A 25,014-nucleotide genomic window follows, 5' to 3' on the forward strand; every position below is an offset into this window, starting at 1 on the left:
CCCCCCCCCCCAGCTCAGCCTCAGTCGTCTAGTGGGTAACTCCTGCTTGTCTTACACTGACTGCAGTGTCTCTTCCTGGGTTTCTAAACTGTTGAATTTGCCCCCTGCTGGGCCTGAACTTGAAATGTTAGTGTGCATCGCCACCTAGTGGTCTCATGTGAGCAGGATACATGTATGTTGACACGGACATACTTCCCCGGGTTGCTCGGGAGAGCCCTGGGGCACTGAAGGAAGAAAACTGGAGCTGATGGGGGCACCCTCCCTAGGAGGCAGGGCCTGGGGCCTGGTCGGATCCCAGACTTCAGAGCCACAGTGTGGGGCACGGTTCTTCCCTCCCTGGATGGGGTCTGCTTGTGTGAGACTCTTCTGGATCTTTATACATCCCCATCTCTGGGCCTTGGTTCAAACCTCAGCTCTATCACAACTGCCTGTGTGAATTTGGGCAAGTTTCTCCACCCTTCCGTGTGCCTCAGTTCCTCATCTGTAAAATGGGGACAGTAATAGCTCCACCTCACATTGCTGTGAGGGTCAAATGAGCTAGTAAGTGCAAAGTGCTTGATGCACGGGAGGTGCTACGGAAACAGGAGCCATTTCATGTGCAGGTGGGATGGTCTCTCTGCCGTATCCAGGAGGTTGGGGTGGAGTGGCATGATTCATCCTCCAGGCCTGGTCTGACCCTGACCCCTTCTCCCTCCCAGGACTACATCCCTGCAGAGGGGGATCTGCTATTCCAACCTGGGGAGACCTGGAAGGAGCTGCAGGTGAAGCTCCTGGAGCCGCGGGAGATAGACTCCCTCCTGCGGGGCCGCCAGACCCGCCGCTTCCACATTCAACTCAGCAGCCCCAAGTTTGGGGCCCGCCTGGGCCAGCCCCACTCAGCCACCGTCGTCATTGGAGACCGAGGTGGGCAGAGCCCCTTCAGCAGGTGGGGAGGGAGGGCTGGGGGCCTCTCCACTAAGGCTGCAGTATGGGCAAATAAAATATAGGATTCCCTGTTAAATTTGGATTTCAGGTAAACGAAGAACAAGTTTTGTGTAAATATGTCCCACACCTCAGTGGGATATACTTATCCTATTTGTTATTCATCTTAAATTCTGGCTTAACTAGGGGTCCTGCATTTTATCCAGCAATCCTGCTCTCAGCCAAAGAGGGTGGAGTCACGCTGTGGCTACCCAGCCTGCTGGCGGCGCCATGAACCCCACCGTTAGGTCTTAGCCCTTTGATTTCAGCTTCGGTTCCAACTAAAATGCAGGTGTTTCCCAGAGGGGCGAAACAGTTCTTACGGGTCCTTAACCTCCAGTATGGTGGTGTCTATGAGCCCACCCCAGAGAAGCCTTGCCTGGAAGATAGGAGAGGAGGGGGGATTCTCAGAGTAGAGTGGGGAGCACGCTGGGGAGGGGGGCATAGAAACAAACGTTCTGACATGGAACATTCCTTTGGCTGCCAAGGGAGAAAGAAGGGCAGACGATCTCCCTCCTCCTTCTCATTCCTCCAGACACTCCCTGCCTCCGGGTCCTCCACCAGGAGGGCAGGATGCCCTCTGTAGCACCAGTGGGGGCACCAGCCCCCCCAGAGTCCTGGGTGCTGAGTGCTGTCAGTTGTCAGTGGTCAGCTGAGGCAGGGAAGAGTTGGTAACTGAGTCTCTGGAGCCCCCTGGTGGTGAGGGTGGATTCCTGCTTCACTCAAAGAGGGGGTGTCTGAGCTGTCTGACCCGCGCTGACTCGGCCCACTGCAGATGAACTGGACCGGAACTTCACAAGCCCGACGCTGTCATCATTTCCACCTCACCCTGGTGACCTGGGTGCCCCACAGAACCCCAATGCCAAGGCCGCCGGGTCCCGAAAGATCCACTTCAACTGGCTGCCCCCTCCGGGCAAGCCAACAGGGTACAGGGTAAGGTGGGAGGCAAGGAGGGAGGTGGACGCGGAGGGCTGGTACCCACTGGGGAGACGGGCCACCTGAAGCCAAAGAGCCCCCGAGAGGGCAGAGAGGGCACGCTTGGCCCTGGGGAGCCAAGCACAAGTGGACAGGGGGAACCCCCATCTGCCTGGGGAAGAGCGAAGGCCCGTCCCTGAAGTTTTCAGACATTTGCCCTCCTTCCTGGAATGCGGCCCCTCCCCCCACCCAGAAGACACCCGAGTTCTGCCCCAGCCCTGCCGTGTGAACCTGGCAGGTCACCAACCCCTCCGTGTCTCATCGGTGCAAAGGGGACAATAAGGGCAGGAGGTCAACGAGCAGCTCTGGCGCTTGACGCCTCCCGCTGACCAGTTCCTCCCCTGGGAGCAGGTGAAGTACTGGATCCAGGGTGACTCGGAATCCGAGGCCCACCTGCTCGACAGCAAGGTGCCCTCGGTGGAGCTCACGAACCTGTACCCATACTGCGACTATGAGATGAAGGTGTGCGCCTACGGGGCACAGGGCGAGGGTCCCTACAGCTCCCTGGTGTCCTGCCGCACCCAACAGGAAGGTGAGGCCTCACCACACATCGGTCCCGGAACCACCCTGATGCCCCCGTGCCCAGCTCTGCCCGCTCTACTCCCAGAACCCTGCCCTCCACCTGCTGCTGCTGACAGCTTTCTTCCTACACTGCCCCCCCTCCTTCCCTAGTACCCAGTGAGCCGGGGCGTCTGGCCTTCAATGTCGTCTCCTCCACGGTGACCCAGCTGAGCTGGGCTGAGCCAGCTGAGACCAACGGAGAGATCACGGCCTACGAGGTCTGCTACGGCTTGGTCAACGAGGACAACCGTAAGGACGTGGGCCCCTCCTGCCCCTAGGACAGCAGGAAGGGGAGGGAGCAAAGCGCAGGAGGAAGGTCACATCGTCCCGGTTGGTGGATGTGTCCCATAGGTCTGGTTGCCCGAGGCATCATCAGGTTTGTGGTCAGGTTGGGGCTGGTTGCATCCCGAGACCAAGCCCAGAAGCTCACAGGGCAGGTGGGGATAGAAGGCATGAGAAGGCTTCCCATACAGCAAACCCGCACGGCTCACTCTCACGTGGCTCTTGTAGGGCCAAAGTAGAGTTGGTAGGATTAGCAAATAGGGGATGCCCTGAATTTCAGAGAAACCATTTTTTTTTTTTAAGTACATCTCAAATAACAGCCCAAGGCCGGAGTGCGTGGCAGCACTGTTATTTCTTCCCAGTCCTGGAAGGGAGGGAAGGGTGGGCACCCCTTGCCAATGGCCAAGATGAGGAAGTGAGGGAAATCGGTTCCACCTGCCACCTGGTGCAGGGACCTCCTCCTTGTGCCCTCACTTCTGCTTGCTCCGTCCCAGGGTTGCAGGGCTCACCACCCCATATGACCCATGGACCTTAACGTGGGTCAGGCGCAGCGCTTCGGGGACGGCCCAAAAGGGCAGAGGGCCCCAAGATTATTCTAGACATCAGGCTCGTGGCTCTTTACCAGCCAAGCAGACCACATGCAACCTCAGCAGCTACATCACACCTTTGGCCTGTTCCAGGTTTATAACACCTAGTCTGCCCATGGACCACTGTTAGGAAGTGTCCTCTGATCCCGCCTTTCATCCCAGGAATGATACGTACCCTGTCCAAAGTTCATCCCTGATGATTTCGGGCATGGCTTCACTCTGCTGAGGTCTCAGCTGTGTCCTGGAATGTGCTGGATGGGCCTCCTGGCTGAGGGCATCAGCACTTTGGTGGGTGTTCCCACTAGCTGAAAGAGATGTGAGGGGTGGGTGGAGAACAGTGCCCACCTTGGCAGCTAGAGACCTCCCCCAGGCTGATGGGCCTCCACCAATCAATTCTTTTTAAGCACAGTGGTTGGCTGGGGGTAGACATCAAGCTTATCTGGTAGCACTTTCCAGAACCCTCCTTTGGACCTCTTTGGAAACTGGGACCTTTTCTGGCCTCCGTCCTTCTGGGCCATCTCTGGTTTCCCAGAAGCCTTCTAGCATGGCAGGGCACTTCTTGCTGTGTCTGGCTGGGCCCAGGTGCCGTCACTTGCTCAGAGCAACAAGGGTCACTTTCTCCTTTCTCCCAGGGCTGCATGTCTGCCCTTCTAGGTGTGAGTGGAGGAGAGCTGCCTGGCCTCTGCTCTCTGCTCACCTGTCACTGCTGGCCCTCTTCTCCACCCTTCTCCCCACCCCTTCGCTCTCCGAAGCCTCAGCCTGCCCGGAGGTGCAGCTTCCCTGAGCCCACCCCTCTATTCCAGTCCTTGCTCCGGTGACCACAGGGCAGCTGGGGTGGGTGTCTGGATATCTCCACTTTCACTTCTTCAACAGAGCACTTGGGGTCTGGTCGTGTGGACAATGAGACAGAGGCGCCCTCACTGCCGGAGTGTGCCTCAGGTGGAGGCGCTCTGGACACAGGACCGTTTACCAATCCGTAGAGGTCACAGTGGGGCCACCTTGAGTCTAGTCCTGGCTTTGCCACTTAAGGATGAGCCAGCCCTTCGGAGAGTTGGTGACCCTTCCTTAAATGAGGCACACCCAGGTTCTCAGGGCGCGGCACGACACAGGAGTTCCAATAGCTGCTTGCTCTCTGCCTTGTCCCCTGCGCCCTCTCCGTGCAATTCAGAGACCACGCAGCGGTGCTGTTACATCAGAGGCGGGGCTGGGCCAGGCAGGAACGTAGAAGGACACCTCTGAGGCACTCTCCCTGCCCCAGGACCCATCGGGCCCATGAAGAAGGTGTTGGTGGACACTCCTAAGAGGCGGATGCTGCTCATTGAGAACCTGCGGGAGTCCCAGCCATACCGCTACACAGTGAAGGCGCGCAACGGGGCAGGCTGGGGGCCCGAGCGGGAGGCCATCATCAACCTGGCCACCCAGCCCAAGCGGCCCATGTCCAGTGAGTGGGGGGTGGGGGTGGGGCAGGGCACAGGGTGGAGAGGGGAGGACAGGGGGGCTGGGTCCCTGGCTCACCTCTCCCACCCCTGCAGTCCCCATCATCCCGGACATCCCCATCGTGGACGCCCAGTGCGGGGAAGACTACGAGAGCTTCCTCATGTACAGCGACGAAGTACTGCGCTCCCCGGCTGGCAGCCAGAGGCCTAGCGTCTCCGACGACACCGGTGAGTGGGCCTGGGATCCATGAGAGGAAGTCCTGGGTAGGAGGTGGGGCTGTCACTGGTGTCCAGAGAAAGCAAAGGGGCCGATGACCACTGGGCCTAGAGGTCAAGACCAGAAGTCCCTCTCAGCTCCAGGTGGATATCTGCAGAGCCGACCATCTGGCAGGCATCATACTGGCACTGGGTACAGAGGGGACAAAGCCAACGTGGCCCACATGCAGTCGTGTGCACATCTGTGTATAAGCACAGGCAGAGACTTGCTTGGGAGCAGATGCACACAGAGTCATGTAGGTTCATGCACATGGGACCAGTGTGGAAACACAGCCTTGCTTCTGGAAGGCTCACCAGCTGTGCCATGGAGTCAGGACATTCAGGCCACCTCCCAGGGACAAGGTGGGAGGAGGCAGGCATGACCCAGAAGCTCAGAGCAGCCACCTGCCCAGGGTCAGGGAGGCAGTGTCCCCTGTCCTGTCCACTGGTCCAGTGCTCCTCTTCCCTCCTGATTCCCTGCAGTGTGGTACAAAGGGTCCTTGGCTGGACTCCCTGGTTCTCAGTTTCAGCTTTGGCTCTGCTGTGGGACATCAGATGAACCGCTCGCCCTCTCTGTGCCTCAGTTTTCTGATCTGTAAAGTAGGATGCCAGTCATACAATGCCACGAGTGAAGGTTCTCTGGATTTCTACTTTCTTCCACCCTTGCCTAAGCCTCAGGCCCCCTGTGAACACCTACGTGCCCTGACAGAGCTGAGCTTGGACTTCAGGAACCCCAGCCCAAGGGTCGCGGGGGTTTTGAGGGTATGAGAGAAAGCTCAGCTGTTAACACTATCTTGTGACGCGCTCTGTGGCTTCTGGAATTGTCCCTGGGAGGCAGGCAGGGGAGAGATTACTCTCTCCAGTGTACAGATGGGAAACTGAGGCTCAGACCAAGAGGCCTCACATCTGGTGCCAGAGCCAGGGCTACCCCTGGGGCCTGTCCTCCCCAGCTGCAGCCCTGCCAGCTCTGGCGCACACGGAAGGCCTCCTCTTCCGTCGTGCGGGCCGAGGGGCCCGCCTGTCGCCTGCTCCGCGACCAACCTCACCCCCCCCCCCCGCCCCGCCCCGACACACCTGGATTCCGGAGAGCCGAGGACGGGCTCACGTCGCTGGCCTCCGCCCCGCCGCGCCCCCTCCCGGAGCCGCCCGCGCCCGCCGGCGGTGCCAACGCGGCCCTTCGTTGTTCCCAAGGCGGCAGCTGGAAGTTCGAGCCCCTGCTGGGGGAGGAGCTGGACCTGCGGCGCGTCACGTGGCGGCTGCCCCCGGAGCTCATCCCGCGCCTGTCGGCCAGCAGCGGGCGCTCCTCCGACGGCGAGCCGCCCCGCGGCCCCCCGGAAGACAGCGCGGACGGGGGCGCGGGCGGGGAGGGTGTTGGCCTAGCCCGCGGCGCCACACCCAGGCCCCCCGGAGGTGACGGGCTTGCCCGGCGCGCCCCGACCCCGCACCCAGCCAGGCGCGCTCGTTTGCCGCCTGCGTCCAGCGTGAGCCCCCTGTGGTCAGGCTGCCCACTAATGGCCCCCTGCCCAACCTGGGGAGGTGCTACGGCGCGGAGGCGGACCCCCAGAGCCGAGAGACCCCCGGGGCAGGCATTCGTGATCTCCTCAAAGCAGGACTGCCCGCAGGAGCATGCAACTTCAGAAGTTCGTCGTGCCCAGGGGCAGGCGCTAGTACCCAAGGAGACCTCCCCAGAGGTCTCAAGGGACACGAGGGCAGGCATCTGGGCTCTCCCCCAGGCAGGGCTGACGGCAAGGGCAGTAGGTCTCCCAGCTGGGGTCAGCGGTGCTCACACGGTCCACACTGGCATTCTGCAGGACTGACAGGCATGGGCTGCAGAAGCCTGTGTGGCCCCTTGGACTCTGCCAGGAACACTGAGCTTCTTTCCCTGGTGGGCCAAGAGAGGCTGGTTTTCTTTATGCCAAGCGCCCCCCACCCCCTCCCCTCAGAGGGTAGGTAATCCTAGGAATTCCCAGGGCCACAGCCTGCGTCTGGGTCTGGCGCAGGCCTGTCCAAGTGACCCTGCTCTCCTCCCACAGAGCACCTGGTGGTGAACGGGCGGATGGACGTAGTCTTCCCAGGCAGCTCCAACTCTCTGAACAGGATGACCGTGGCCAACACCGCTTACGGCACCCACCTGAGCCCACACCTGCCCCACCGGGTGCTGAGCACATCTTCCACCCTCACGCGGGACTACCACTCGCTGACCCGCACGGAACACTCCCACTCCCACTCTGCCACGCTGCCCAGGGACTACTCCACCCTCACCTCCGTGTCCTCCCACAGTGAGTGTCCGCTCCCAGCCCTGCCTCTCCCACTGACCCTGCCTCTCTTCCAGCTCCAGGAGGCTGGGGTTACTGGCCCCGCTTCCCATCCTCCAACACGCACACTTCCTGCCCTCACTCTTGTTTTGTCCTGCCCTAGGCCTCCCTCCCATCTGGGAAGAGGGGAGGAGCAGGCTTCCGCTGTCCTGGGCCCTCGGGTCCCTGAGTCGGGCTCAGATGAAAGGGTTCCCTCCCTCTGGGGACTCCCGAGACACTATAATCCTGGCTGGGCAGCCAGCGGCGCCCTTTCGGGGCCCAGGTAGTACAGGGGTGGCCATCTCGCGTCTCCACAGCTGTCCCGCTCCATCTGTCACCCATCTGTTCATCGCAGCCACTGCCCAAACCCAGCACTTCACCCTCCATTTTTCATCTCCATCAATGCTGATGCCTAATATAGCCTCTGCCCTTCCGGGGGTGATGGGCTGGGGGAAGAGGGGGGGCCAGACCAGCTGAGGGGTAGGGGGCGGCCAACTTCTGGTGCTCATCCTCTCTAGACACAGGCAGGGCCCGCAGCCACTCTGAGTTGTCCAGGGAGGTGCTGGGTGGCCCGGACAGGGTGTTGCAGGCTGAGTGAGCCGCGAGGCCAGCGGCCAGCAGAGATGAGACAGCCGCGGGAGGTCAGAGGGAGGGCTCCTGCCCAGAGACCCCCCCTGCCAGAAACTGACTGTGGCCTCCCGTCTTCAGGCTCCCGCTTGGCTGCAGGTGTGCCCAACACACCCACCCGCCTGGTGTTCTCGGCTCTGGGCCCCACGTCTCTGAAAGTGAGCTGGCAGGAGCCACAGTGTGAGCAGGCGCTACAGGGCTACAGTGTGGAGTACCAGCTGCTGAACGGGGGTGAGGCACAGCTGCCGGCAGGCTGGGGGCTTGCAAGGCTCGGGCACCCAGCTGCACAGGAACCCACCCAAGTCCCTTCAACACTGATGATCCCCACCAGATGTTCTGAGAGGGCCTCACTTGCATGCTCCTCGCTGCCCGTCACTGCCTCCTCTCCTCTGAGTTATCCAGCTTCCTGGCCCTCTCTCCAGGTCATTCCCTCTGCGAGGCGTTGCGTAACAAGGCTTCACTGACCTAGGGACAGACCCAGGGCCTCCGCTGGCCTGCGAGATGCTTTTGTGGGAACCGGGAAGTGGTGCTTCCCTGGGAAGGCAAACTCGCAGCAGCAATGACCTGGGCCCGCAAACAAGCAGAACATAGGTGGGATTTTAGGCTCCACTCATCCCTCGTGTAGCATACCACCTAAACTACCAGCCACACCATACCAGGCTGATCCCCACCTGTACCCAAACCGCAGCGAATCCTGGGTGGGATGATCAGTGGCAGCCTAGGGCAGGGGTGGGATCAGGCCAGGGGTAGGAGTAACACTGACCCCCGGTCTGCCCTCCCCAGGGGAGCTGCATCGGCTCAACATCCCTAGCCCCAGCCAGACTTCGGTGGTGGTGGAAGACCTTCTGCCCAACCATTCCTATGTGTTCCGTGTGCGGGCCCAGAGTCAGGAAGGCTGGGGCCCAGAGCGTGAGGGTGTCATCACCATTGAGTCGCAGGTGCACCCCCAGAGCCCACTCTGCCCCCTGCCAGGTGAGTTGACTCCCCACCCCGTGGCTGCCCCCATGACGTCCCCTAGCCACCCACACGCTGACAGTCTTGCTCTGCTGCCCCCAGGCTCCACCTTCACTTTGAGCACACCCAGTGCCCCGGGCCCGCTGGTGTTTACTGCCCTGAGCCCAGACTCGCTGCAGTTGAGCTGGGAACGGCCACGCAGGCCCGATGGGGATATCCTCGGCTACCTGGTGACCTGTGAGATGGCCCATGGAGGAGGTGCTGCCCGTCCCCACCTCAGGGGTGGCCAGGGGAGGGGTGGAGAGGGAGCCACAGAGGCTAAAGGCATCTTCCCTGCTCAGAGCCAGCCACCACGTTCCTGGTGGATGGCGACAGCCCTGAGAGCCGGCTGACAGTGCCAGGCCTCAGTGAGAACGTGCCCTACAAGTTCAAGGTGCAGGCCAAGACCACCCAAGGCTATGGGCCGGAGCGTGAGGGTATCATCACCATCGAGTCCCAGGACGGAGGTGAGGTGGCTTGCCCATTCTTCACCCCTACCCCTTCTCTGGCCACATCTCCTGGCACCATCCCTGACTGGCGCTCATCTGCCCATGCCAGGCCCTTTCCCTCAACTGGGCAGCCACCCCGGGCTCTTCCAGCACCAGCTGCCAGGCGAGTACAGCAGCATCACCACCACCCACACCAGCACAACCGAGCCTTTCTTCCTGGGTGAGTCGCTGGGCAGGGGATCCTAGTTCTCGTGGGGGAGCACAGCGCTAACAGAGCAGGACAGACAGGGACCCAGGCAGGGTCCTTCAGTGCTTTTTCCCCTGCAGATGGACTGACCCTGGGGTCCCAACGCCTAGAAGCAGGTGGCTCCCTCACCCGCCATGTGACCCAGGAGTTTGTGAGCCGGACACTGACCACCAGTGGAACCCTCAGTACCCAGGTGGACCAACAGTTCTTCCAGACCTGAGCCCCCCACCCCTACCCGGCAGTGTCCTGGAACCTGGGCCCCCACCCTGCCTCCTCCTCCTGGCTCTGCCTCAGCTACTCCATCCTCAGACCCCTCGCAGCCCAGCACACCCCCATGCTGATCACAGGGCCAGCACGTCTGGCTACGGAGCAGAGGGTAGGTGTCCTCTGGGAGGCGTGAAGGGAGCAGAGGTCCCAGATGGCCCTTCTGGCCACTACTCCCTTACCCCAGGCCCAAGCCCGTTTGTGCGTAACCAAAGAGCTGGGACCAGCATGACAAGGACCCAGCTTTGCTCTGCACTTAATAAAAGATTTTGCTACCGCTTGGCTCTGCCCTGTCTGTTCTTCCAGGGAGTGCCAGCACAGAGCAGGCGAGCGGTTCTGACACACGCTTCTCTGATCCCCAAGCACACACCCACCTCTAGAGGCAGGCGGGTTATCGTGGTGGGAGGCACAAGTTTATTGAGCACCCAGATGCAGAGGGCAAGAGGCGCCAGAGGCCTGGAGCTTCGTGACGTGCTGCCTGGCAGGCCCCATGCCCGGGTGCTGTCCCGGGGAGTGCCTCACCAGTGCAGCACCTTGGCACCGTCGGCTGCCTGAGAGAGGTAGAAGGTGGCGGTGCCGCTGTACTGCTCCTAGGGGAGAGGCAGGTGGGGTCTAAGCGTGGCAGGGCCCTGGGAAGCCCTTTCTCCATCCCTCCCACCCGCAGGCACCGGCACCCACCCACCTGTATGTGCTGCATGGCCTGGGCAACGGAGGCAGCCTCCAGCAGGGTCACGGTGCAGCCACCGAAGCCACCACCAGTCATGCGGCTGCCGTAAACCCCAGGTGCTGACAGTGCGGCCTCCACGAGCTGGTCGAGCTCGGGGCAGCTCACCTCATAGTCATCCCTGCGGAGAGGATACAGGAGAGGGCGGGCCTAGGCCTGGTCCCACCCTGCCCTGGGGACAGCCTGTGCCTGGGAGATACAGGCACCCAGGAGTCCTCACCTGAGCGAGTGGTGACTCTCTACCATAAGGCGGCCAAAGGCTCTGTAGTCTCCGCGGCTCAGGGCAGCCGCGGCCTGGGCCGTGCGCCGGATCTCACCCACGACATGTCGTGCCCGCCGGAAACCCTCCTTGCTCACCAGCTCTCTGCCAGCTGGGAAGGGAAAGGGGTCAGCAGACCTGCCACCCCACCACCTCTGGGCCCGTGCAGATGGAGGGATGGGGGCACCAGGGTGATGAGGCTAGGGGGCAGGGGTAGGGGTGGAGGTGGCGGGGGGGGGGGGGGGGGAGGGGGGAGGGGGGAGGGGAGGAGCCTCCAGTCTTAGACCTGGTTCTGGCAGAGCTGTAAGCAGAACCTGGCATTGGTGACTAAAGTTTGGAGCCTTTCCTCCTCGACTATAAGATGGGACCCCTATGTCACTCTCTGGGCCCCACTATGCACTGATTGGGCAACATGCCAGCAGAGTGCCCGGTGCACAGTGGGTGCTCAATAAACAACAGGGTAAGCCCCAGACTCTTGGCGCTTCCAAGGTGAGGGGGACACAGGAGTCCACAGTGGCACAAGAGGGAGAAGAAGTGGAGCCCCTGAGAGCTGGGGCTCCAGAGTTGGGGTACAGCCCAGGCAAAGATCAAGAGACAGGGCACAGGGCCCACCAAGAGTAGGCTATCCTGCTGGCTAATGCTGACGTGGGGAAAGCAAGCCGAGTCGGTGGTGGCAGCCCAGGGTACCGGGGGACTCTGCTACTTCATTCTGGATGCCACACAGGTTTTGGAGCAGGGAAGGGCTGGAGCTGAGCTCTGGTGGACAAAAGTGACTGCCTAGGGCAGAGGGCCCAAGCTGGGAGAAGCAGGAACCAGGAACCCAAATAGCAGTTGTTAAACAGTCAGAAACCAACGAGGGGCCTGATGTGGAGGAAGAAGGAATGGAGGGAACAGAGATTGGAGACTGGGGGTGGGGGGGTGGATAGTGAGGACACAGGGGACTGAGGTTTCAAACAGAAGTGACAAGGGTGAAGAAATCACAGATAATCCTTCTCAGCAGGAGAAGCCTGTGGGGGACAAAGGATGATGAGTTCCCTTGGGAATCAGGTGGAGGCTCCAGGACTGCAGGTGGAAATGGGGCCGGGGTGGGGGGGTGGGGGGCTCCAGGCGGGAAAGCAAGGGGCTACAAGCTCCTGTCTGAGTCCTAAGCGGAGCAATGGTGGCTGGGGCTGTGCACTGAGGACAAAGCCTGGGGCAGGCACACACAACAGGACTGAGAGAGCGGCGGCCGCTGAGGGGGAGGGAATGCAGGCTGTGGGTGTGTGCGGGGAACCCCCCCGGGAGCACTGCGGTGTCCGGTGGCAGGAGCAAGGGGCAGGCCGACCGAGAGGACGGAGAAATGAGTGGAGATGAGAAAATGGGGGCCAAAAGCATTAGGTCTTCTTCCAAGATGAGCACAGGAAAAAGACTCAATTTTAGAAGGGAAGAAAACCGACCACGTTTCCAAGCAAAACGGGAAGAGCCAGGCAGAGGAGAGGAAGGAGGGAAAACAGGGCTTCTGGCACAAGACTCTGGAGAAGGCGGAGGACAGCACTGTTTCCAAGGTTGGGGAGACCCCCCCCACACACACACCCCAGGAGTGGTGGGAAGGGATACGGTGGAGAGGAGGGACGGCCAAAGTGTTCAAGCGTGAACACCTCCAATAAGGTCACCTGCACAGAGCAGGTGGGGCAGGTGTGAACATGACAGGTCACCAAGAAGGACAAGCTGGTCCCACCAGGCCGGCCAGTGTCCTCCAAATGGGCACCCGCACGCTGCCAGAGAGGGCACAACTCCCAAAGCCAGCAGCCTGGCCCCGTGGCTGAGAGTACGGGCTATGGGGGGTTACCTGCCTGGTTTGAGTCTCACTCAGCACTGCCACTTACTGTAGCTTCCTCATCCAAAACGATGAACGGAATAAGACTATCTGCCCCACAGGTGTGACGGAGCGAGATGGAATTTGACCCTCAAACTATTACATATCCTATCTTCCTGGCCACGTGTATCGTGAACCTTTAAAATACTTGCACCTTTTGACTCTGCGATCTTACGCCTAAGAATCTACTCCTAAGAAGATAATGAGAGAGACTCTCTTGCACGAAAACATTCACCGCCGCATCACGGGATTATTAGAAAATGATTAACTTATGACACACCTGTATGCTGCAGTGTTAGAAGCCTTGCTGATGAAGTGCCCCTAATGGCACAGGAAAGGGCTCTAAGATGTAATGAAAGAGAAAGCCAGTGACCATATGGCCTATACTGAACTTGGTAAACGCAGATGTAGAGAAACACTGGCGGTGTTAGCGGTGGCTATCCCTGGGTGGTGGCCCTCTAGCTCACTGTTTTCCTCTGTGTGTTTTCCTACATTTTCCACAGCAGAAATGTAATCCTCCTCTTAGAAATAACAATGTTAAGATTTCAGCAGCCCTGCCGAGGTTGGAGCCCTAGGTCTGCAGTCTTAGGGGGAGTGGGCAGAGCACAGCACAGGCCCCCGGAGAGGAGGGGGTAGACAGGAGGGTCAAGCCCACGTCAAGGGCCTGGCAGCCCCACAGGATGCCCAGCCAGCTCTCACCCTCCAGTTCCTCCAGCTGCACCTCTCGAAGGCTCTCCTTGCCCAGCGCCCGGGCCACTTCTTCACACTGGCGCCGCCTCAGAGGGTACTCGCTGGAGCCCAGCGAGTGGCGGACGTTGGAATTGGTGATGAGCACGGCCAGCTTGGGTTCTGACAGCGGCACCAGGCTTGTCTCCAGGGACCTGGCATGGAGTCGGAGTGGGGAGATGACAAGCCCAAGTGTCTGCTTGCCACACCAGGTGGTGGGCACGCTCCACCCAGAAGCTCCTCATGACGAGGTGGGAGGGTACAAGGGGAGCCCCTGACCTGCAGTCAATGAGCAGCGCGTGGCCTTTCTGCCCCAGCAGTGCGATGAGCTGGTCCATGATGCCACAGGGCACCCCTGCGAAGCTGTGTTCGGCCCGCTGACACACCTGAGCCCGGGCAGCTATGGACCCGGAGTCTGCGGCACAGGGGGAGGTGAGGAGGTTGGGGCCCAGGAGGGGGGCACGTAGGAGTGGGCGAATGGGAGCAGTGGGACCTCCAAGGACACTCCAGAGCGATTCCCCACCCTCCTCTGGAAGCCACAGTCGAGGAACAATCTCTGACAAGGAAACCTCAGGGAAGGAAGGCTGGGGTCTAGGAAGTACCTGGGCAGAGCTGCTGCAGGAAAGTGTATGTGGCCACTTCCAGGGACGCCGAGCTGGACAGCCCGCCCCCCAGGGGCACTGAGCTGACCACCACTGCACTGAAGCCAGGGAGGGGAGCAGCTGGAAAGAATGGGTAATGGTAAGATGAGCCATCTGGGAGGATGGGCCCACGAAGGGCATGTATTTTGTTATGGAGGGAGGCAATGCCTGATAGCTGCTTCCAGGGCTGTGTCTCCATCCTCCTACCCTGAGGTTCCTGGGACACAGTCTTCCCAACTCTCCTCCTGGTTTAGGGGTCTGGAGGCCAACAAGCTAGGGTTTGAATCCTGGTCCGCTAATCATAAAATGGGCAGCTCAGGACAAGTTCTGGAACCTCTCAGGGTATCAGTTTCATCATGTGTAAAACAGGGATACCCTCCCCTATACGTTACCCCATGGTGGATTAGATGAGCTAAGGAGCTTTGCAGCTGAGAGGTGGTGCTCCTATACTACCAGCATGAACTTGACTCAACCCTAATCCCCATACCTGGGTAGTGCTGAATCACTCCCTTGACATAGTTGGCCCAGCGGGGGGTCCCGGGCTCCAATGACCGCTGGGCTGTGGGCAGTGGAAATTGGAGCCGCCGGGGCTCATCAGCATCTTCGGAGGTGGTCAGGAGGGAGACAAGGCCGTCTGCCCGGGGGCTGCCCACCAGCACAGTCACAAGCTCCAGCGCCTGGCAGGAAAGACAGGGGGTATGTAAAGCTTTTGCCAGGCGACCCATGGATGAGGCTTCTCTGATACTAAAGTTCTGAGAAATAAAAAGTTTCAGACAGATTTCTTTTAAGGCTCAACAGGAAGGAATTGGGGGGGGGGGGTGTCTCAGGGAAGAACCTGAGTGTTGAGCTGGCCCTGGGGGCTTGGGTTCTGCCCTTGGGTCTTGGGGGGGGGGGGGGGGGCAGGGCCAGTGCTGCAGAAGTGTAGACCTGGACTCTGCCCTGAATATGGGCTCTCAGCTGTGGGGCACGGAGCAGGAAAGGAGAGTAAGAGGAGCTCCAACTGACGCGTTCCCATTTTGGAGTGGTCTCAGGTGCACTGTACCCGCTCGCTTGCCAAGCCGCACCAGGTGGAAAGAGCTGAGAGGCCTGACTCCAGCCCCACCAAGAACCAGCTGTGTGACCTTAAGCAGATCACTGACCCTCTCTGGGCCTCAGTTTCCTCCCGAACGGGTAGGGCCAGGAGGTCTGAGGCTAGTTCCCCCAGGTCTGCGTTTGGGGCCCCCGGAAGCCAAAGCCCGAAGCGCCCCCATTCTGCAAGCCACACTGGAGCCGCACAAGTTGAGGTGGCTCCCAGCGTGATGAGGAGGATCACGTCCACAGAGGGCGGGCTTGAGCGAAGAGGCGCCGGCACACCCCCTCCTAGTCTACTTCCTCGCGGATCCCCCGCTTCCTCCCTTCCAACGTGGGAAATACCCCGTCCCCGGGTCTCTCCGACGTGCTCGTCCCCCAAACCCGGGGCAGGATGGCTAAAGTTTGGCGCGGCCGCCCAACATCCACGCAGGGACCAGGCACCTCCCCGCGCGCCTAAGGCCGGCCCTGCCGCTGGGGAGGCTCGAGGCTCCCCGCCCGGCCCCTCACCATGGGCAGCACCAGGCCCTGGTTGTAGTCCGTGTGCTCCCCGATCAGGTTGACGCGGCCCGGCGCCGACACCGCCAGCTCGGGCTCGGCCCCGAACTCCTCCCGGAACGCTCTACGGGCCTCGGCCAGCAGCTCCCCGGCCTGGGGCTGTCTCCAAGCGGCCATGATGCTCACCCTGCAGCGAGGCCAGGTCGGCGCGGGATGCCCGGGGCGGGGCCGCGCGGGGGCGGCGCGCATTCCTGCACGCGCCCCCCGCCCCCACCGCAGGCCTCCTCCCGCCCCCGCCGCGCCGGGCCCGCCCCGGCGCGCCTCGCGGCCCAAGCCACCTGCTGGGCGCTCGGGGTTGGGATCTCCCCTACACCCCCACCGCGGAAGGATCTGCCCCACACCCCCACCGCTGCGGGCGGCGGACTTTGGAAGAGACCGGCGGGTGCCCACTCGAGTGGTATTGGCTGGGCTGGAAGATCTGAGCTGCCCTTCCCTGGCCCTGGTGCCCCTTTCTCTGCTACCAACACCGGCCAGGCCATTCACCCACAGCCAGAGTAGCAGCGCTGGCATCCAGCCGACCTGAATTTGCCAAAGGGCTCTCCCAGGTCCTAGAGTCCTGCCGCCGTGAGAGGTCATCAGAGCCTGATCTTGGGTCTCTGAGAGGGTGGCCTGGCACGATGCGTAAATTGAGATGAGGAAAGCCAAGTTTGGGTGGTGACCAGGGAGTCGCTTTCTACAGGCCCTTTTCTATAGTGGCCCCGCTATCGTAACTGCTAGCAACGGAAGGAGGAAGGAGTGGCAGTTGGACAGCAGTGGGCCCAGCCTCCACTGGAAGGACCTACCGGGGCTGCCAAGGTAGGTGGGGCTGTTGGCCCCAGCAGGTGCTTCCTCAGTCCTGAGCCTTGGACGCAGCATCTGACACTCACCACCTCCTCTTTCACCAGACTGCGTCCTGAACCTTCAAGCTGTCCCTGCCTGGACGCCTGTCCACATTTGCATCTATATGAAACCGTGAGGCAGAAATGCTGAAATGTAAGCAGCCTATTTGGGACTAGGGTGGGGGGCTTTGTGGAGAGTTGTGGCCAGGTTTAGAGCTTGGGGTCTGCTGGGGGGGTTGCCCAAAGAGTGGAGTAGTGCATTTAAAATGCATCTCTGATACTCATCATGATGAGCCCAGAGTAATGTATAGAATTGTTGAATCATTATGTTGTACACCTGAAACTAATATAACACTGTATGTTATTTACACTTCAATTAAAAAAAAAAATGCAGCTCTGGGGGTGCCTGGGCGGCTCAGTCAGTGGAGCCTCCAACTCTTGATTTCCACTCAGGTTCTGATTCCAGGGTCGAGGGATCGAGCCTCCAAGCTCAGCGTGGAGCCTGCTTAACATTCTCTCTCTCCCTCTCCCCCCCCCCCACCCCGTTTGCGCGCTCTCTCTCTAAAATAAAATAAATTTAAGAAAAATTTTAAAAGGCAGCTCTAAAAACTTCTAGAAATAAATATAGGGATAAATCTTTGTGACCTCGGCAGTGGCTTTTTTGATATGACACCAAAAGCACAAGAGATAAAAGGAAAATAGATAAGTTGTACTTCATCAAAATAAGATACTTTCCTGCATCAAAGGACACAATGAAGAAAGTAAAAAGACAACCCACAGAATGGGAGAAAATATTTGCAAATCATATATTTAAGGACCTTGTATCAAAAACACATAAAGGACTCTTACAACTCAAAAAAGACAAATAAATTTAAAATAGGCAAACGACTTGAACGTTTTCCCCAAGAAGATTACAAATGGCCAATAAGCACATGAAAAGGTGCTCAACATCATTAGCATTAAGGAAATGTAAACCAAAAGCACAATGAGGTGCTATTTCACACCCATTAGTCTGGCCAAAATGAAAGACAATAGCAATTACAGCAATGTTGCTGAGAATGTGGGGAAATCAGAACCCTCAGTCTCTGGTGGGAATGGAAAACAGTTAAGCATTTCCACCAAATGCTCAACATAGAGTGCCCATGTGACCCAGGAATTTCACTCCTAAGTACGTACACAAGAGAATTGAAAACGTAGGTCCAGGGGCGCCTGGGTGTCTCTGTTGGTTGAGCGTCTGGACTTCGGCTCAGGTCATGATCTCACGGTTTGTGGGTTCCAGCCTTGCATCCGACTCACGGCTGTCAACGTGGAACCTGCTTCAGATCCTCTGTCCCTCCCTCTCTGTCTCTGCCCCTCCCCCGTGCCTTTCAAAAATAAATAAACATTAAAAAAAAAAAACAACATAGGTGCACACAAAACTTCTACATTAATGCTCATGGTAGGACTATTCACATTAGCCAAAAGGTGGTAACAACTGAGGGCACTTGGCTGGCTCAGTTGGAGGAGCATGCGACTCTTGATATTGGGGTCATGAGTTCGAGCTCCACATTGGGTGTAGAGATTACTAAAAAATAAATAAATATATAAACTTAAAAAAAAAAAAAAAAGATGTTAACAACCCAAAGGGATAGATGGATAAAGAGAATGTGGCATGTCCATAACAATGAATTTTTCTCAGGCATAAAAACAGTGAAGTGCTGATACACAGTATGGAACTACATGGTTGAGCCTTGAACGCATGGTAAATGCCGGAAGCTAGTCACAAAAGACCACAAGTTGTATGATTCCAGATACATAAATGTTCAGAGTAGGCAAATCTGCAGAGACAGAAAGGAGATTAGTTGTTGCTTAGGGCTGAGGGAAATGGAGGGGATAAAGAGTGATAACCAAGGGTACAGAGTTCTCTTTGTGGTGTGGAAAGTGTTCTAAAATTGACCGTGGTGATGGTTGCACAGATCTTCAAATATACTAAAACCACTGAATTTTATACTTGGAATGGGTGAATTGTATGATATGTGTAATGTATCTCAATAAAGCTGGTTTTTTTATTTTTTTAATGTTTATTTTTGAGAGAGACAGAGACAGAGGGAGACACAGAATCCGAAGCAGGCTCCAGGCTCTGAGCTGTCAGCACAGAACCCGACGTGGGCCTCGAACTCATGAACTGTGAGATCATGACCTGAGCCGAAGTCAGACGCTTAACCAACTGAGCCACCCAGGCACCCCTAAATTTATTTTTTCATTTAAGTAATCTCTACACCCAATGTGGGGCTTGAACTCACAATCCGTAGATCAAGAGTCGAGTGTTCTTTTGACTGAGTCAGCCAGGCACCCCTCAATAAAAGCTGCTTTTTTAAAAGAAATCTTGGGGGGCACCTGGGTGGTTCAGTCAGTTAAGCGTCTCTTTATTTAGGCTCAGGTCATGATCCGAGAGTCGCAGGATTGAGCCCCCACCTTGGGTGTAAAGATTACTTAAATGAATAATTAAATATCTAATTAAATAATTGCTTAAATAGGCTCCACGCGAAGGCTGTATCTCTCCCTCTGCCCCTCTCCCCTGCTCATGCTTGCTCTCTCTATTATAAAAAACAAAAACAACTTGGGAAATGAAACTATCCCAAATTCCATCTGATGGCCTGCTCCCTTTGAGCACTCCTCAATAAAGCATTTTTTAGCCTAGGCAAAACAAAAGACAAGACAATGAGTGGCCCTTAGGGCTGGTTGAAATGGGATTGAACTCATAAACCATGCCTCCCATCCAGGCACCACTCTCAGAGACGCGTGGGACCAGGCAACCGCTTCTCTGTGAATGCTTTACCCACCTGAGCTCTGACACCCAACAGTCCTGAGCCCAAATCTCTGCTCTTAGGATCTCAGGCAGATGACTGCACCTGAGCCTCAGTTTCTCATCTGTACAATGGGGGCTAGCGATTCCTCCCAACCAACGGTTATAAAAAGGAACTGAATGAGATCATTTTCATAAAGTGCCCAGCCTAGCACCTGGCACTGGTAAGCACAGAATAAATATTTGCTGTTATTATCAGTCATCCATTAATTCAACAGACATCAGTAGACTCTCCTGTGTGCAATTGGCCAGATAAAAGCCCCAGGCTCTCCTGCTCTGGGTGGGAGGCAGACACCATCCGGCCCCCTCTGGCTAAGTGCTGGGATGGAGGAGGAACGCTTTCTAAATAAGGAGAGAGAGAGAGGAGGGATCCCAATGCCTGCCAGGCCTACACCCTTGTTTTTATTTCCATTGTTTCATTTTGATTGAAAACATATCCATTTGCCCTATACTCGTCCTTTGTATTGTTTCAGTCTTAGAGAACCTGGATTTGATCTAAGAGCAAGTGTTCCTGTTTGTTCGGTGGAGGAACTCTGAAACATTGATTTTATTTGGAAGATGTGTTTACTCTGTTTCTGAAGCCCATCTAGCGGGTTACATGAAATTTGTTCAGGAGAAGTCTGCCTCTGACCTCTGACCCTCGCTCCCACTTTCCTGGCCAGATGTCACAGGGTTGGCGGGAGCGGGGCGGGGTGGCACCCTTATTGGTCTGTCCTCTGCCCTACTGGCTGAAAAACTCACTCGTACCAGCAAAGCCAGAGCCATCTGTCACACGGGACTGCGTTATCGTGACCGAATTGCCAGTGATACCCACCACAGTGATGGAAATACCACGGTGCCAGCCAGATGCCCAGTGGCTGAGGCAGGCCTAGAGGCTGCTGACCCACATCTGTCCAGGCGATAGTGAGAACTGGCTCCTGACTGAAGACAGGCATTCTAGAGGTGCCTCTTCCCTACCAGAATCTGTGTCCGTCTCTGTGCTGTTCTTAGCCTTTGGGTCCTTCCTGCTAGACTCAGTTTTTCAGGGCGCCTGGGTGGTGCGGTCGGTTAAGCATCTGACTTCGGTTCCGGTCATGATCTCATGGTTCGTGGGTTTGAGCCCAGTGTTGGGCTATGTGTTGATAGCTCAGAGCCTGGAGCCTGTTTCGGATTCCGTGTCTCCCTCTCTCTCTGCCCCTTCCTCTGCTCATGCTCTGTCTCTCTCTCTCTCTCTCAAAAATAAACATTAAAAAAAAAAAACAAAAAACCACACACACATTTATTTTTGAGAGACAGAGAAAGAGCATGAGCCAGGGAGGGGCAGAGAGGAAGACACAGAATCCCAAGCAGGCTCCAGGCTCTGAGCTGTCAGCACAGAGCCCGATGCGGGGCTCGAACCCGTGAACAGTGAGATCATGACCGGAGCCAAAGTCGGACGTTCAACTGACCGAGCCACCCAGGTGCCCCCAAAATAAATAAATGTTCAAAAAAGTTTTTTTAGACTTGGTTTTTCTTCATGCAGTTGAGGGTCTCTGAGCTCTGTGTAGCTCTCGCTTCTCTGCTGCAGTCACAGCCTGGACCCCTGATGGGATTTGGGTCCACATCTCCCATGCTGATATCTACAGACACCTTCTCTGAAAATGTTTGCTCTCGGCAGATGGCCACCCTCTCACTCATTCTGGGAGTTTCTCTTTGTGGTTGTTTCCAGAGGGCTAACCTATCTTCTGATTTGGACCCCCTTTGCCCTGCTGTAACATGAATGATAGCAGCTTCTGTACTATTGGTAATACTAACCCTGAGCTTGTGGTAAGCCCTGATATGCGGGCTGTACTCAGCCAGAGGGCAGTACTGGTTGTTTACTACTACCAGTCTGTGTTCTGATTGGTCAGTGCCCTTTACTTCTGCTGTCAAATATTTTTAGTCACCAGGCTTTGCACAGATTATGTCATTAAATCCCTTCAAGCCTATTAGACACTGCTTTTATTCCCGTTTTACAGACAGGGAAGCACAGATGGGTTCGGAAACTCATCCACATGGGGGAGCTGGGCCTTGAACCTGAGCCTGGCTGACCCTGAGCCTATCCTCTCAGCTACCACCCTGTCCCCAGCAGCATCCTGACCTGCTATAGCTTCTGCTTACTGAAGTGTCAAGACACAAAGCTCAGATTCTAATAAGGGATGGGAGGGGGCAGCTGTGCTCGGGGACCACTGGAGCCCCAGTTTCTACATGGAACACTCCCAGTTTGGAAGCCAGGCCGGTAACCAAAGCTCTTGGGACTTTGGGCTCATTCTTTGCCACCCATGCCAGGAGCAGATCCAGCCAGCTGTGCTGTGGGCTGCCAAGGCCATCCGGGCTGGTCAGCAAACACGTCTGGAGCTTCTGCTGTGCGCCAGGCACAACTCCAAATACAAGCAAGTCTTAGGCCTTTCCTTCAAAGCACCAGGAGCTTCTTGTCCCTCCCTGGCCTTGAATGCTTCCGCCAAGGGGGGCCAGCTTTAGGCCTTATCTTTATTTGGTGCCCCCACCATGCCCCTGAAGTTCCTGTTCTCTAGGCTGATGACCGTCATGCCAATGGCCAGGGAGAAATCCAGACTCCCAAGATGCAGGGGACAGCTTAGGGCCGCAGGCCTCTCTTCTTAAGTTTTTGTTTTAAGTTTGAGAAAGAGAAAGCAAGCACAAGCAGGGAAGGGTCAGAGAGAAGGAGAGACAGAATCCCGAGCAGGTTCTGCACCAACAGTGCAGGGGCCTAAACTCATGAACTGTGAGATCATGACCTGAGCCGAGATGAAAAATCTGATGCTTAACTGACTGTGCCACCCAGGCACCCTTTTCTTATTTTTTGATGTTTTTATTTTTTTAATGTTTGCTTTTAAGAGAGAGCAAGAGGCTGAGCAGGGGAGGGGCAGAGAGAGAGAGAGAGAGAGAGAGAGAGAGAGAGAGAGAGAGAGAGAAACAGCATCCAAAGCTGTCAGCACAGAGCCTGACACGGGCCTTGAACTCACAAACCGTGAGATCATGACCTGAGCCGAAGACCGCTGCACATCCAGACGCCCCACAGCAATCTGTTCTTGCACCTTGCACTGGGCACTGCCCACCCTCCATTCCACTGTATATATTCCTGAACTAGGGTTGGCAGCTACTGAATGGAGACAAGACCCCAGTCCCTGGCACCCTTCCAAGTCATGTGTGGCTTTATAGCCCCTCCAGGGACCACAGCCTCACCAAAGCCCCTGCCCTTGCTTCCCTGGTAGTGAGGGTGACTGCAGAACTCTGAGCTTCCTCTATGGAGAAGGGTGATGGTGTACGTGGGGTGGAGGAGGGTCCTCTGCTCAGGGCAGAAAGCTACATGCTTCTCCTGGGTGTGCCTGACCGACAGTCCTGGCCCCTGATGCTCAGGCAAGGGGCACATCCCAGAGAAGTTCCATGATCCTGCTTGGAACAACGGTGGTATCCAGGTGGGATCCCTCACCGCCAGGGGGCTGCTGGGCAATTAACAGAGCCACGGGGAGCAGACACCCCCCAGGGGGCAGGACACCAGGCCCTGGCTCCACCTCACGGCACAGCCTTCTTCTGTGTAAACTCCAAACTGACCCAGCTGCATCACTTCAATCTACAACCTTGCTCATTCCCCACACGTGCTGACAAAGAGGTGACAAAGGGGTCAGGGAGCCAAAAGGCCAGCCATCTGGCCCAAGAGGGCATTTTTAGCCTTCTCCATGGGGGTGCTGCGGGATTTGGGCTAGCGGCCTGGGCAGGGACTTGGCCCTTCCTTCCTTCCCCTAGCCTTGTCCTCAGGAAGGCAGCTAGATGGCCAGCTGCCTGTGCTGAAGTTGCTGACCAAAGCCAGGCCCAGCTGGACGGACTCCCCCTGAGGAATGCCCAACGGGGCAGGTGGGACCACCACTGGGCTGAGGGAGGAAGAGGCTGTGGGGCCCAGGCACGGCACAGCCAGCTCAGCGGTGTTCTTCGGTCGGTGCCTCAGTGTCAGGGCTGAGGGAAAGCAGGCTGTGATGGCCACAGTGGGGTGACGGTGAAGCACTCCCAACCCAAGGGACGGGGAGGCAGGGGTGGGGACCGGAGGCTCAGGGTGGGAGCTCAAGATTCTCATGCCCAGTAGACCACAGCACCACCAGTGAGACAACAGCTGCGGACGGGTGTGGTGAAAACCACACCTCGCCCTTCCCCGTTGGCGGGCTGGGCTGGCCACAGGCCTGAGGTTCTGCTCTCTGGCCCCCTCTGCTGTTGCTCCCGGACACAGGCTGGCCCCGTCTTGTGGGAACCGAAGGGCGAGCCCAAGTTTCCTGCTGACCCACTGGCAAACAGCTGACTGGACTGTGTCGACCCTCTGCTACCCTACCTGAAAGTGATCCAGAAGGGGCCTGCTTTCCAAGTGCTGCACAGGCCCCAGCCCCCATGCCCACCACCAGGCAGGAGGCAGTGCTTGCAAGGAGCCAGCTAGGGAGAGCCCCGGGGAGAAAGCTGAGGAATGACTGAGGAACTGAGTGGAAAAGAGTAAATTTCCAGTCCAGCCAGTTAGCTCAGAGCTTGTTTCCCTACACTCTGAGCCTCCCTGGCTGGGAAGCCCCCGCAAGGGGTATGGGGTGGCCATTGCTGGCCTCTCCCGGATCTGTCCTTCCTTCTCGGGGCACCCGGGTAGCTCAGTGGCTTGAACATCCATCCAGCTGGATTTCGGCTCAGGTCACGATCTCACAGTTGTGGGTTTGAGTCCGTTGGCCAACAGTGCAGAGCCTGGTTAGGACTCTCTCTCCTCCCCCTCCTCTTTGTCCCTGGCCCACTTGCACGCTCTCAAAAAATAAACAAGGAAACTTAAGATATATTTAAGTAAGTTGGGTTTGAAGTGCTTGCCTCTGTTTTCATACTACCTTAAACTTTGCAATTTTGTTTTAATGTTTATTTTTGACAGAGAGAGCATGAGTGGGGGAGGGGCAGAGAGCGAGGGAGACAGAATTTGAAGCAGGCTCCAGGCTCTGAGCTGTCAGCACAGAGCCTGATGTGGGGCTCGAACTCACGGACTGTGAGATCATGACCTGAAGTCGGACGCTCAACAGATTGAGCCACCCAGGGGCCCATTTGTTTTTTTTTTAACGTTTATTCATCTTTGAGAGACAGAGCACGAGAGGGGAAGGGGTAGAGAAAGGGAGACACAGAATCCGAAGCAGGCTCCAGGCTCCAAGCTGTCAGCACAGAGCCCGATGCTGGGCTCGAACTCACGAACCTTGAGATCATAACCTGAGCCGAAGTCGGGACGCTCAACTGACTGAGCCACCCAGGCACCCCGCCACCTTAAATTTTGTAAATAGAGTGTAATTTCTACATGTTGAATAAATCATCTGGTTTTACACATACCAGTTTAAGGATGAAGCAGGGGTTATTTCAGACTTAGAAACAAGGGCCCACAGGTCCATAATTACTATTAGCCTAACAGGGAAAAAGGGGAATGCAAGGACAAGCAGGTGTGGAGGAAAAGCAATGGGGGCTACCTCACCAGGGTGGACCTGGCTTTTGGCCAGGCTGAGGGCTTCAGGACCAGGGCAATAAACAGCTTGGTTCCAAATCTCCTGGTAGTCAGAGCCCGTGCAGGATGCGGACA

General features: G+C 57.3%; 2 protein-coding genes and 1 long non-coding RNA gene across 7 annotated transcripts in view; 2 read left to right on the plus strand and 1 right to left on the minus strand.

The window, feature by feature from the left end:
- ITGB4 (integrin subunit beta 4) overlaps nt 1-10,207 on the plus strand; it is a 30,110-nt gene extending 19,903 nt beyond the window's left edge. For 2 of the 5 annotated variants that reach the window (XM_027052586.2, XM_053212278.1), the window contains exons 27-41: nt 699-903; nt 1,736-1,893; nt 2,287-2,467; nt 2,608-2,745; nt 4,624-4,806; nt 4,898-5,029; nt 6,248-6,466; nt 7,090-7,335; nt 7,475-7,633; nt 8,059-8,208; nt 8,761-8,949; nt 9,034-9,189; nt 9,273-9,437; nt 9,529-9,639; nt 9,747-10,021. In XM_027052586.2, coding sequence (XP_026908387.1) covers nt 699-903; nt 1,736-1,893; nt 2,287-2,467; nt 2,608-2,745; nt 4,624-4,806; nt 4,898-5,029; nt 6,248-6,466; nt 7,090-7,335; nt 7,475-7,633; nt 8,059-8,208; nt 8,761-8,949; nt 9,034-9,189; nt 9,273-9,437; nt 9,529-9,639; nt 9,747-9,886 — 2,532 coding nt within the window. In that variant the 3' untranslated portion in view covers nt 9,887-10,021. Of the gene's footprint in view, nt 1-698; nt 904-1,735; nt 1,894-2,286; nt 2,468-2,607; nt 2,746-4,623; nt 4,807-4,897; nt 5,030-6,247; nt 6,467-7,089; nt 7,336-7,474; nt 7,634-8,058; nt 8,209-8,760; nt 8,950-9,033; nt 9,190-9,272; nt 9,438-9,528; nt 9,640-9,746 lie in introns of all 5 variants that reach the window. The other 3 variants (XM_027052587.2, XM_027052588.2, XM_027052589.2) reach the window with 3 other exon arrangements.
- Nucleotides 10,208-10,321: 114 nt separating this feature from the next.
- GALK1 (galactokinase 1) lies at nt 10,322-15,972 on the minus strand. Its single transcript, XM_027052590.2, has 8 exons — nt 15,714-15,972; nt 14,623-14,812; nt 14,097-14,216; nt 13,774-13,909; nt 13,468-13,649; nt 10,875-11,025; nt 10,613-10,775; nt 10,322-10,520 (listed from the first exon to the last, which is right to left on the minus strand). Exons 1-8 carry the CDS (start codon nt 15,948-15,950, stop codon nt 10,449-10,451), a joined length of 1,251 nt encoding a protein of 416 aa, XP_026908391.1. The 5' UTR covers nt 15,951-15,972; the 3' UTR covers nt 10,322-10,448.
- A 443-nt stretch (nt 15,973-16,415) lies between these two features.
- LOC128313481 (uncharacterized) lies at nt 16,416-17,152 on the plus strand. Its single transcript, XR_008294252.1, has 3 exons — nt 16,416-16,556; nt 16,646-16,733; nt 17,033-17,152. It is a non-coding gene; the product is annotated as an uncharacterized LOC128313481 (long non-coding RNA).
- Nucleotides 17,153-25,014: the final 7,862 nt, after the last annotated feature.

This window comes from Acinonyx jubatus, chromosome E1 (genome assembly GCF_027475565.1).
Source record: "Acinonyx jubatus isolate Ajub_Pintada_27869175 chromosome E1, VMU_Ajub_asm_v1.0, whole genome shotgun sequence".
In the NCBI taxonomy this organism is placed as follows: Eukaryota; Metazoa; Chordata; class Mammalia; order Carnivora; family Felidae; genus Acinonyx; species Acinonyx jubatus.

Coding starts and splice junctions, on each gene's coding strand:
- GALK1 (XM_027052590.2), bottom strand. CDS start 15,950: ATGCGCGCCGCCCCCGCGCGGCCCCGCCCCGGGCATCCCGCGCCGACC. Junction 14,813..15,713: donor AGGGCCTGGTGCTGCCCATG/GTGAGGGGCCGG, acceptor CTTTCCTGCCAG/GCGCTGGAGCTTGTGACTGT. Junction 11,026..13,467: donor GCAGCTGGAGGAACTGGAGG/GTGAGAGCTGGC, acceptor TTCCCTTCCCAG/CTGGCAGAGAGCTGGTGAGC.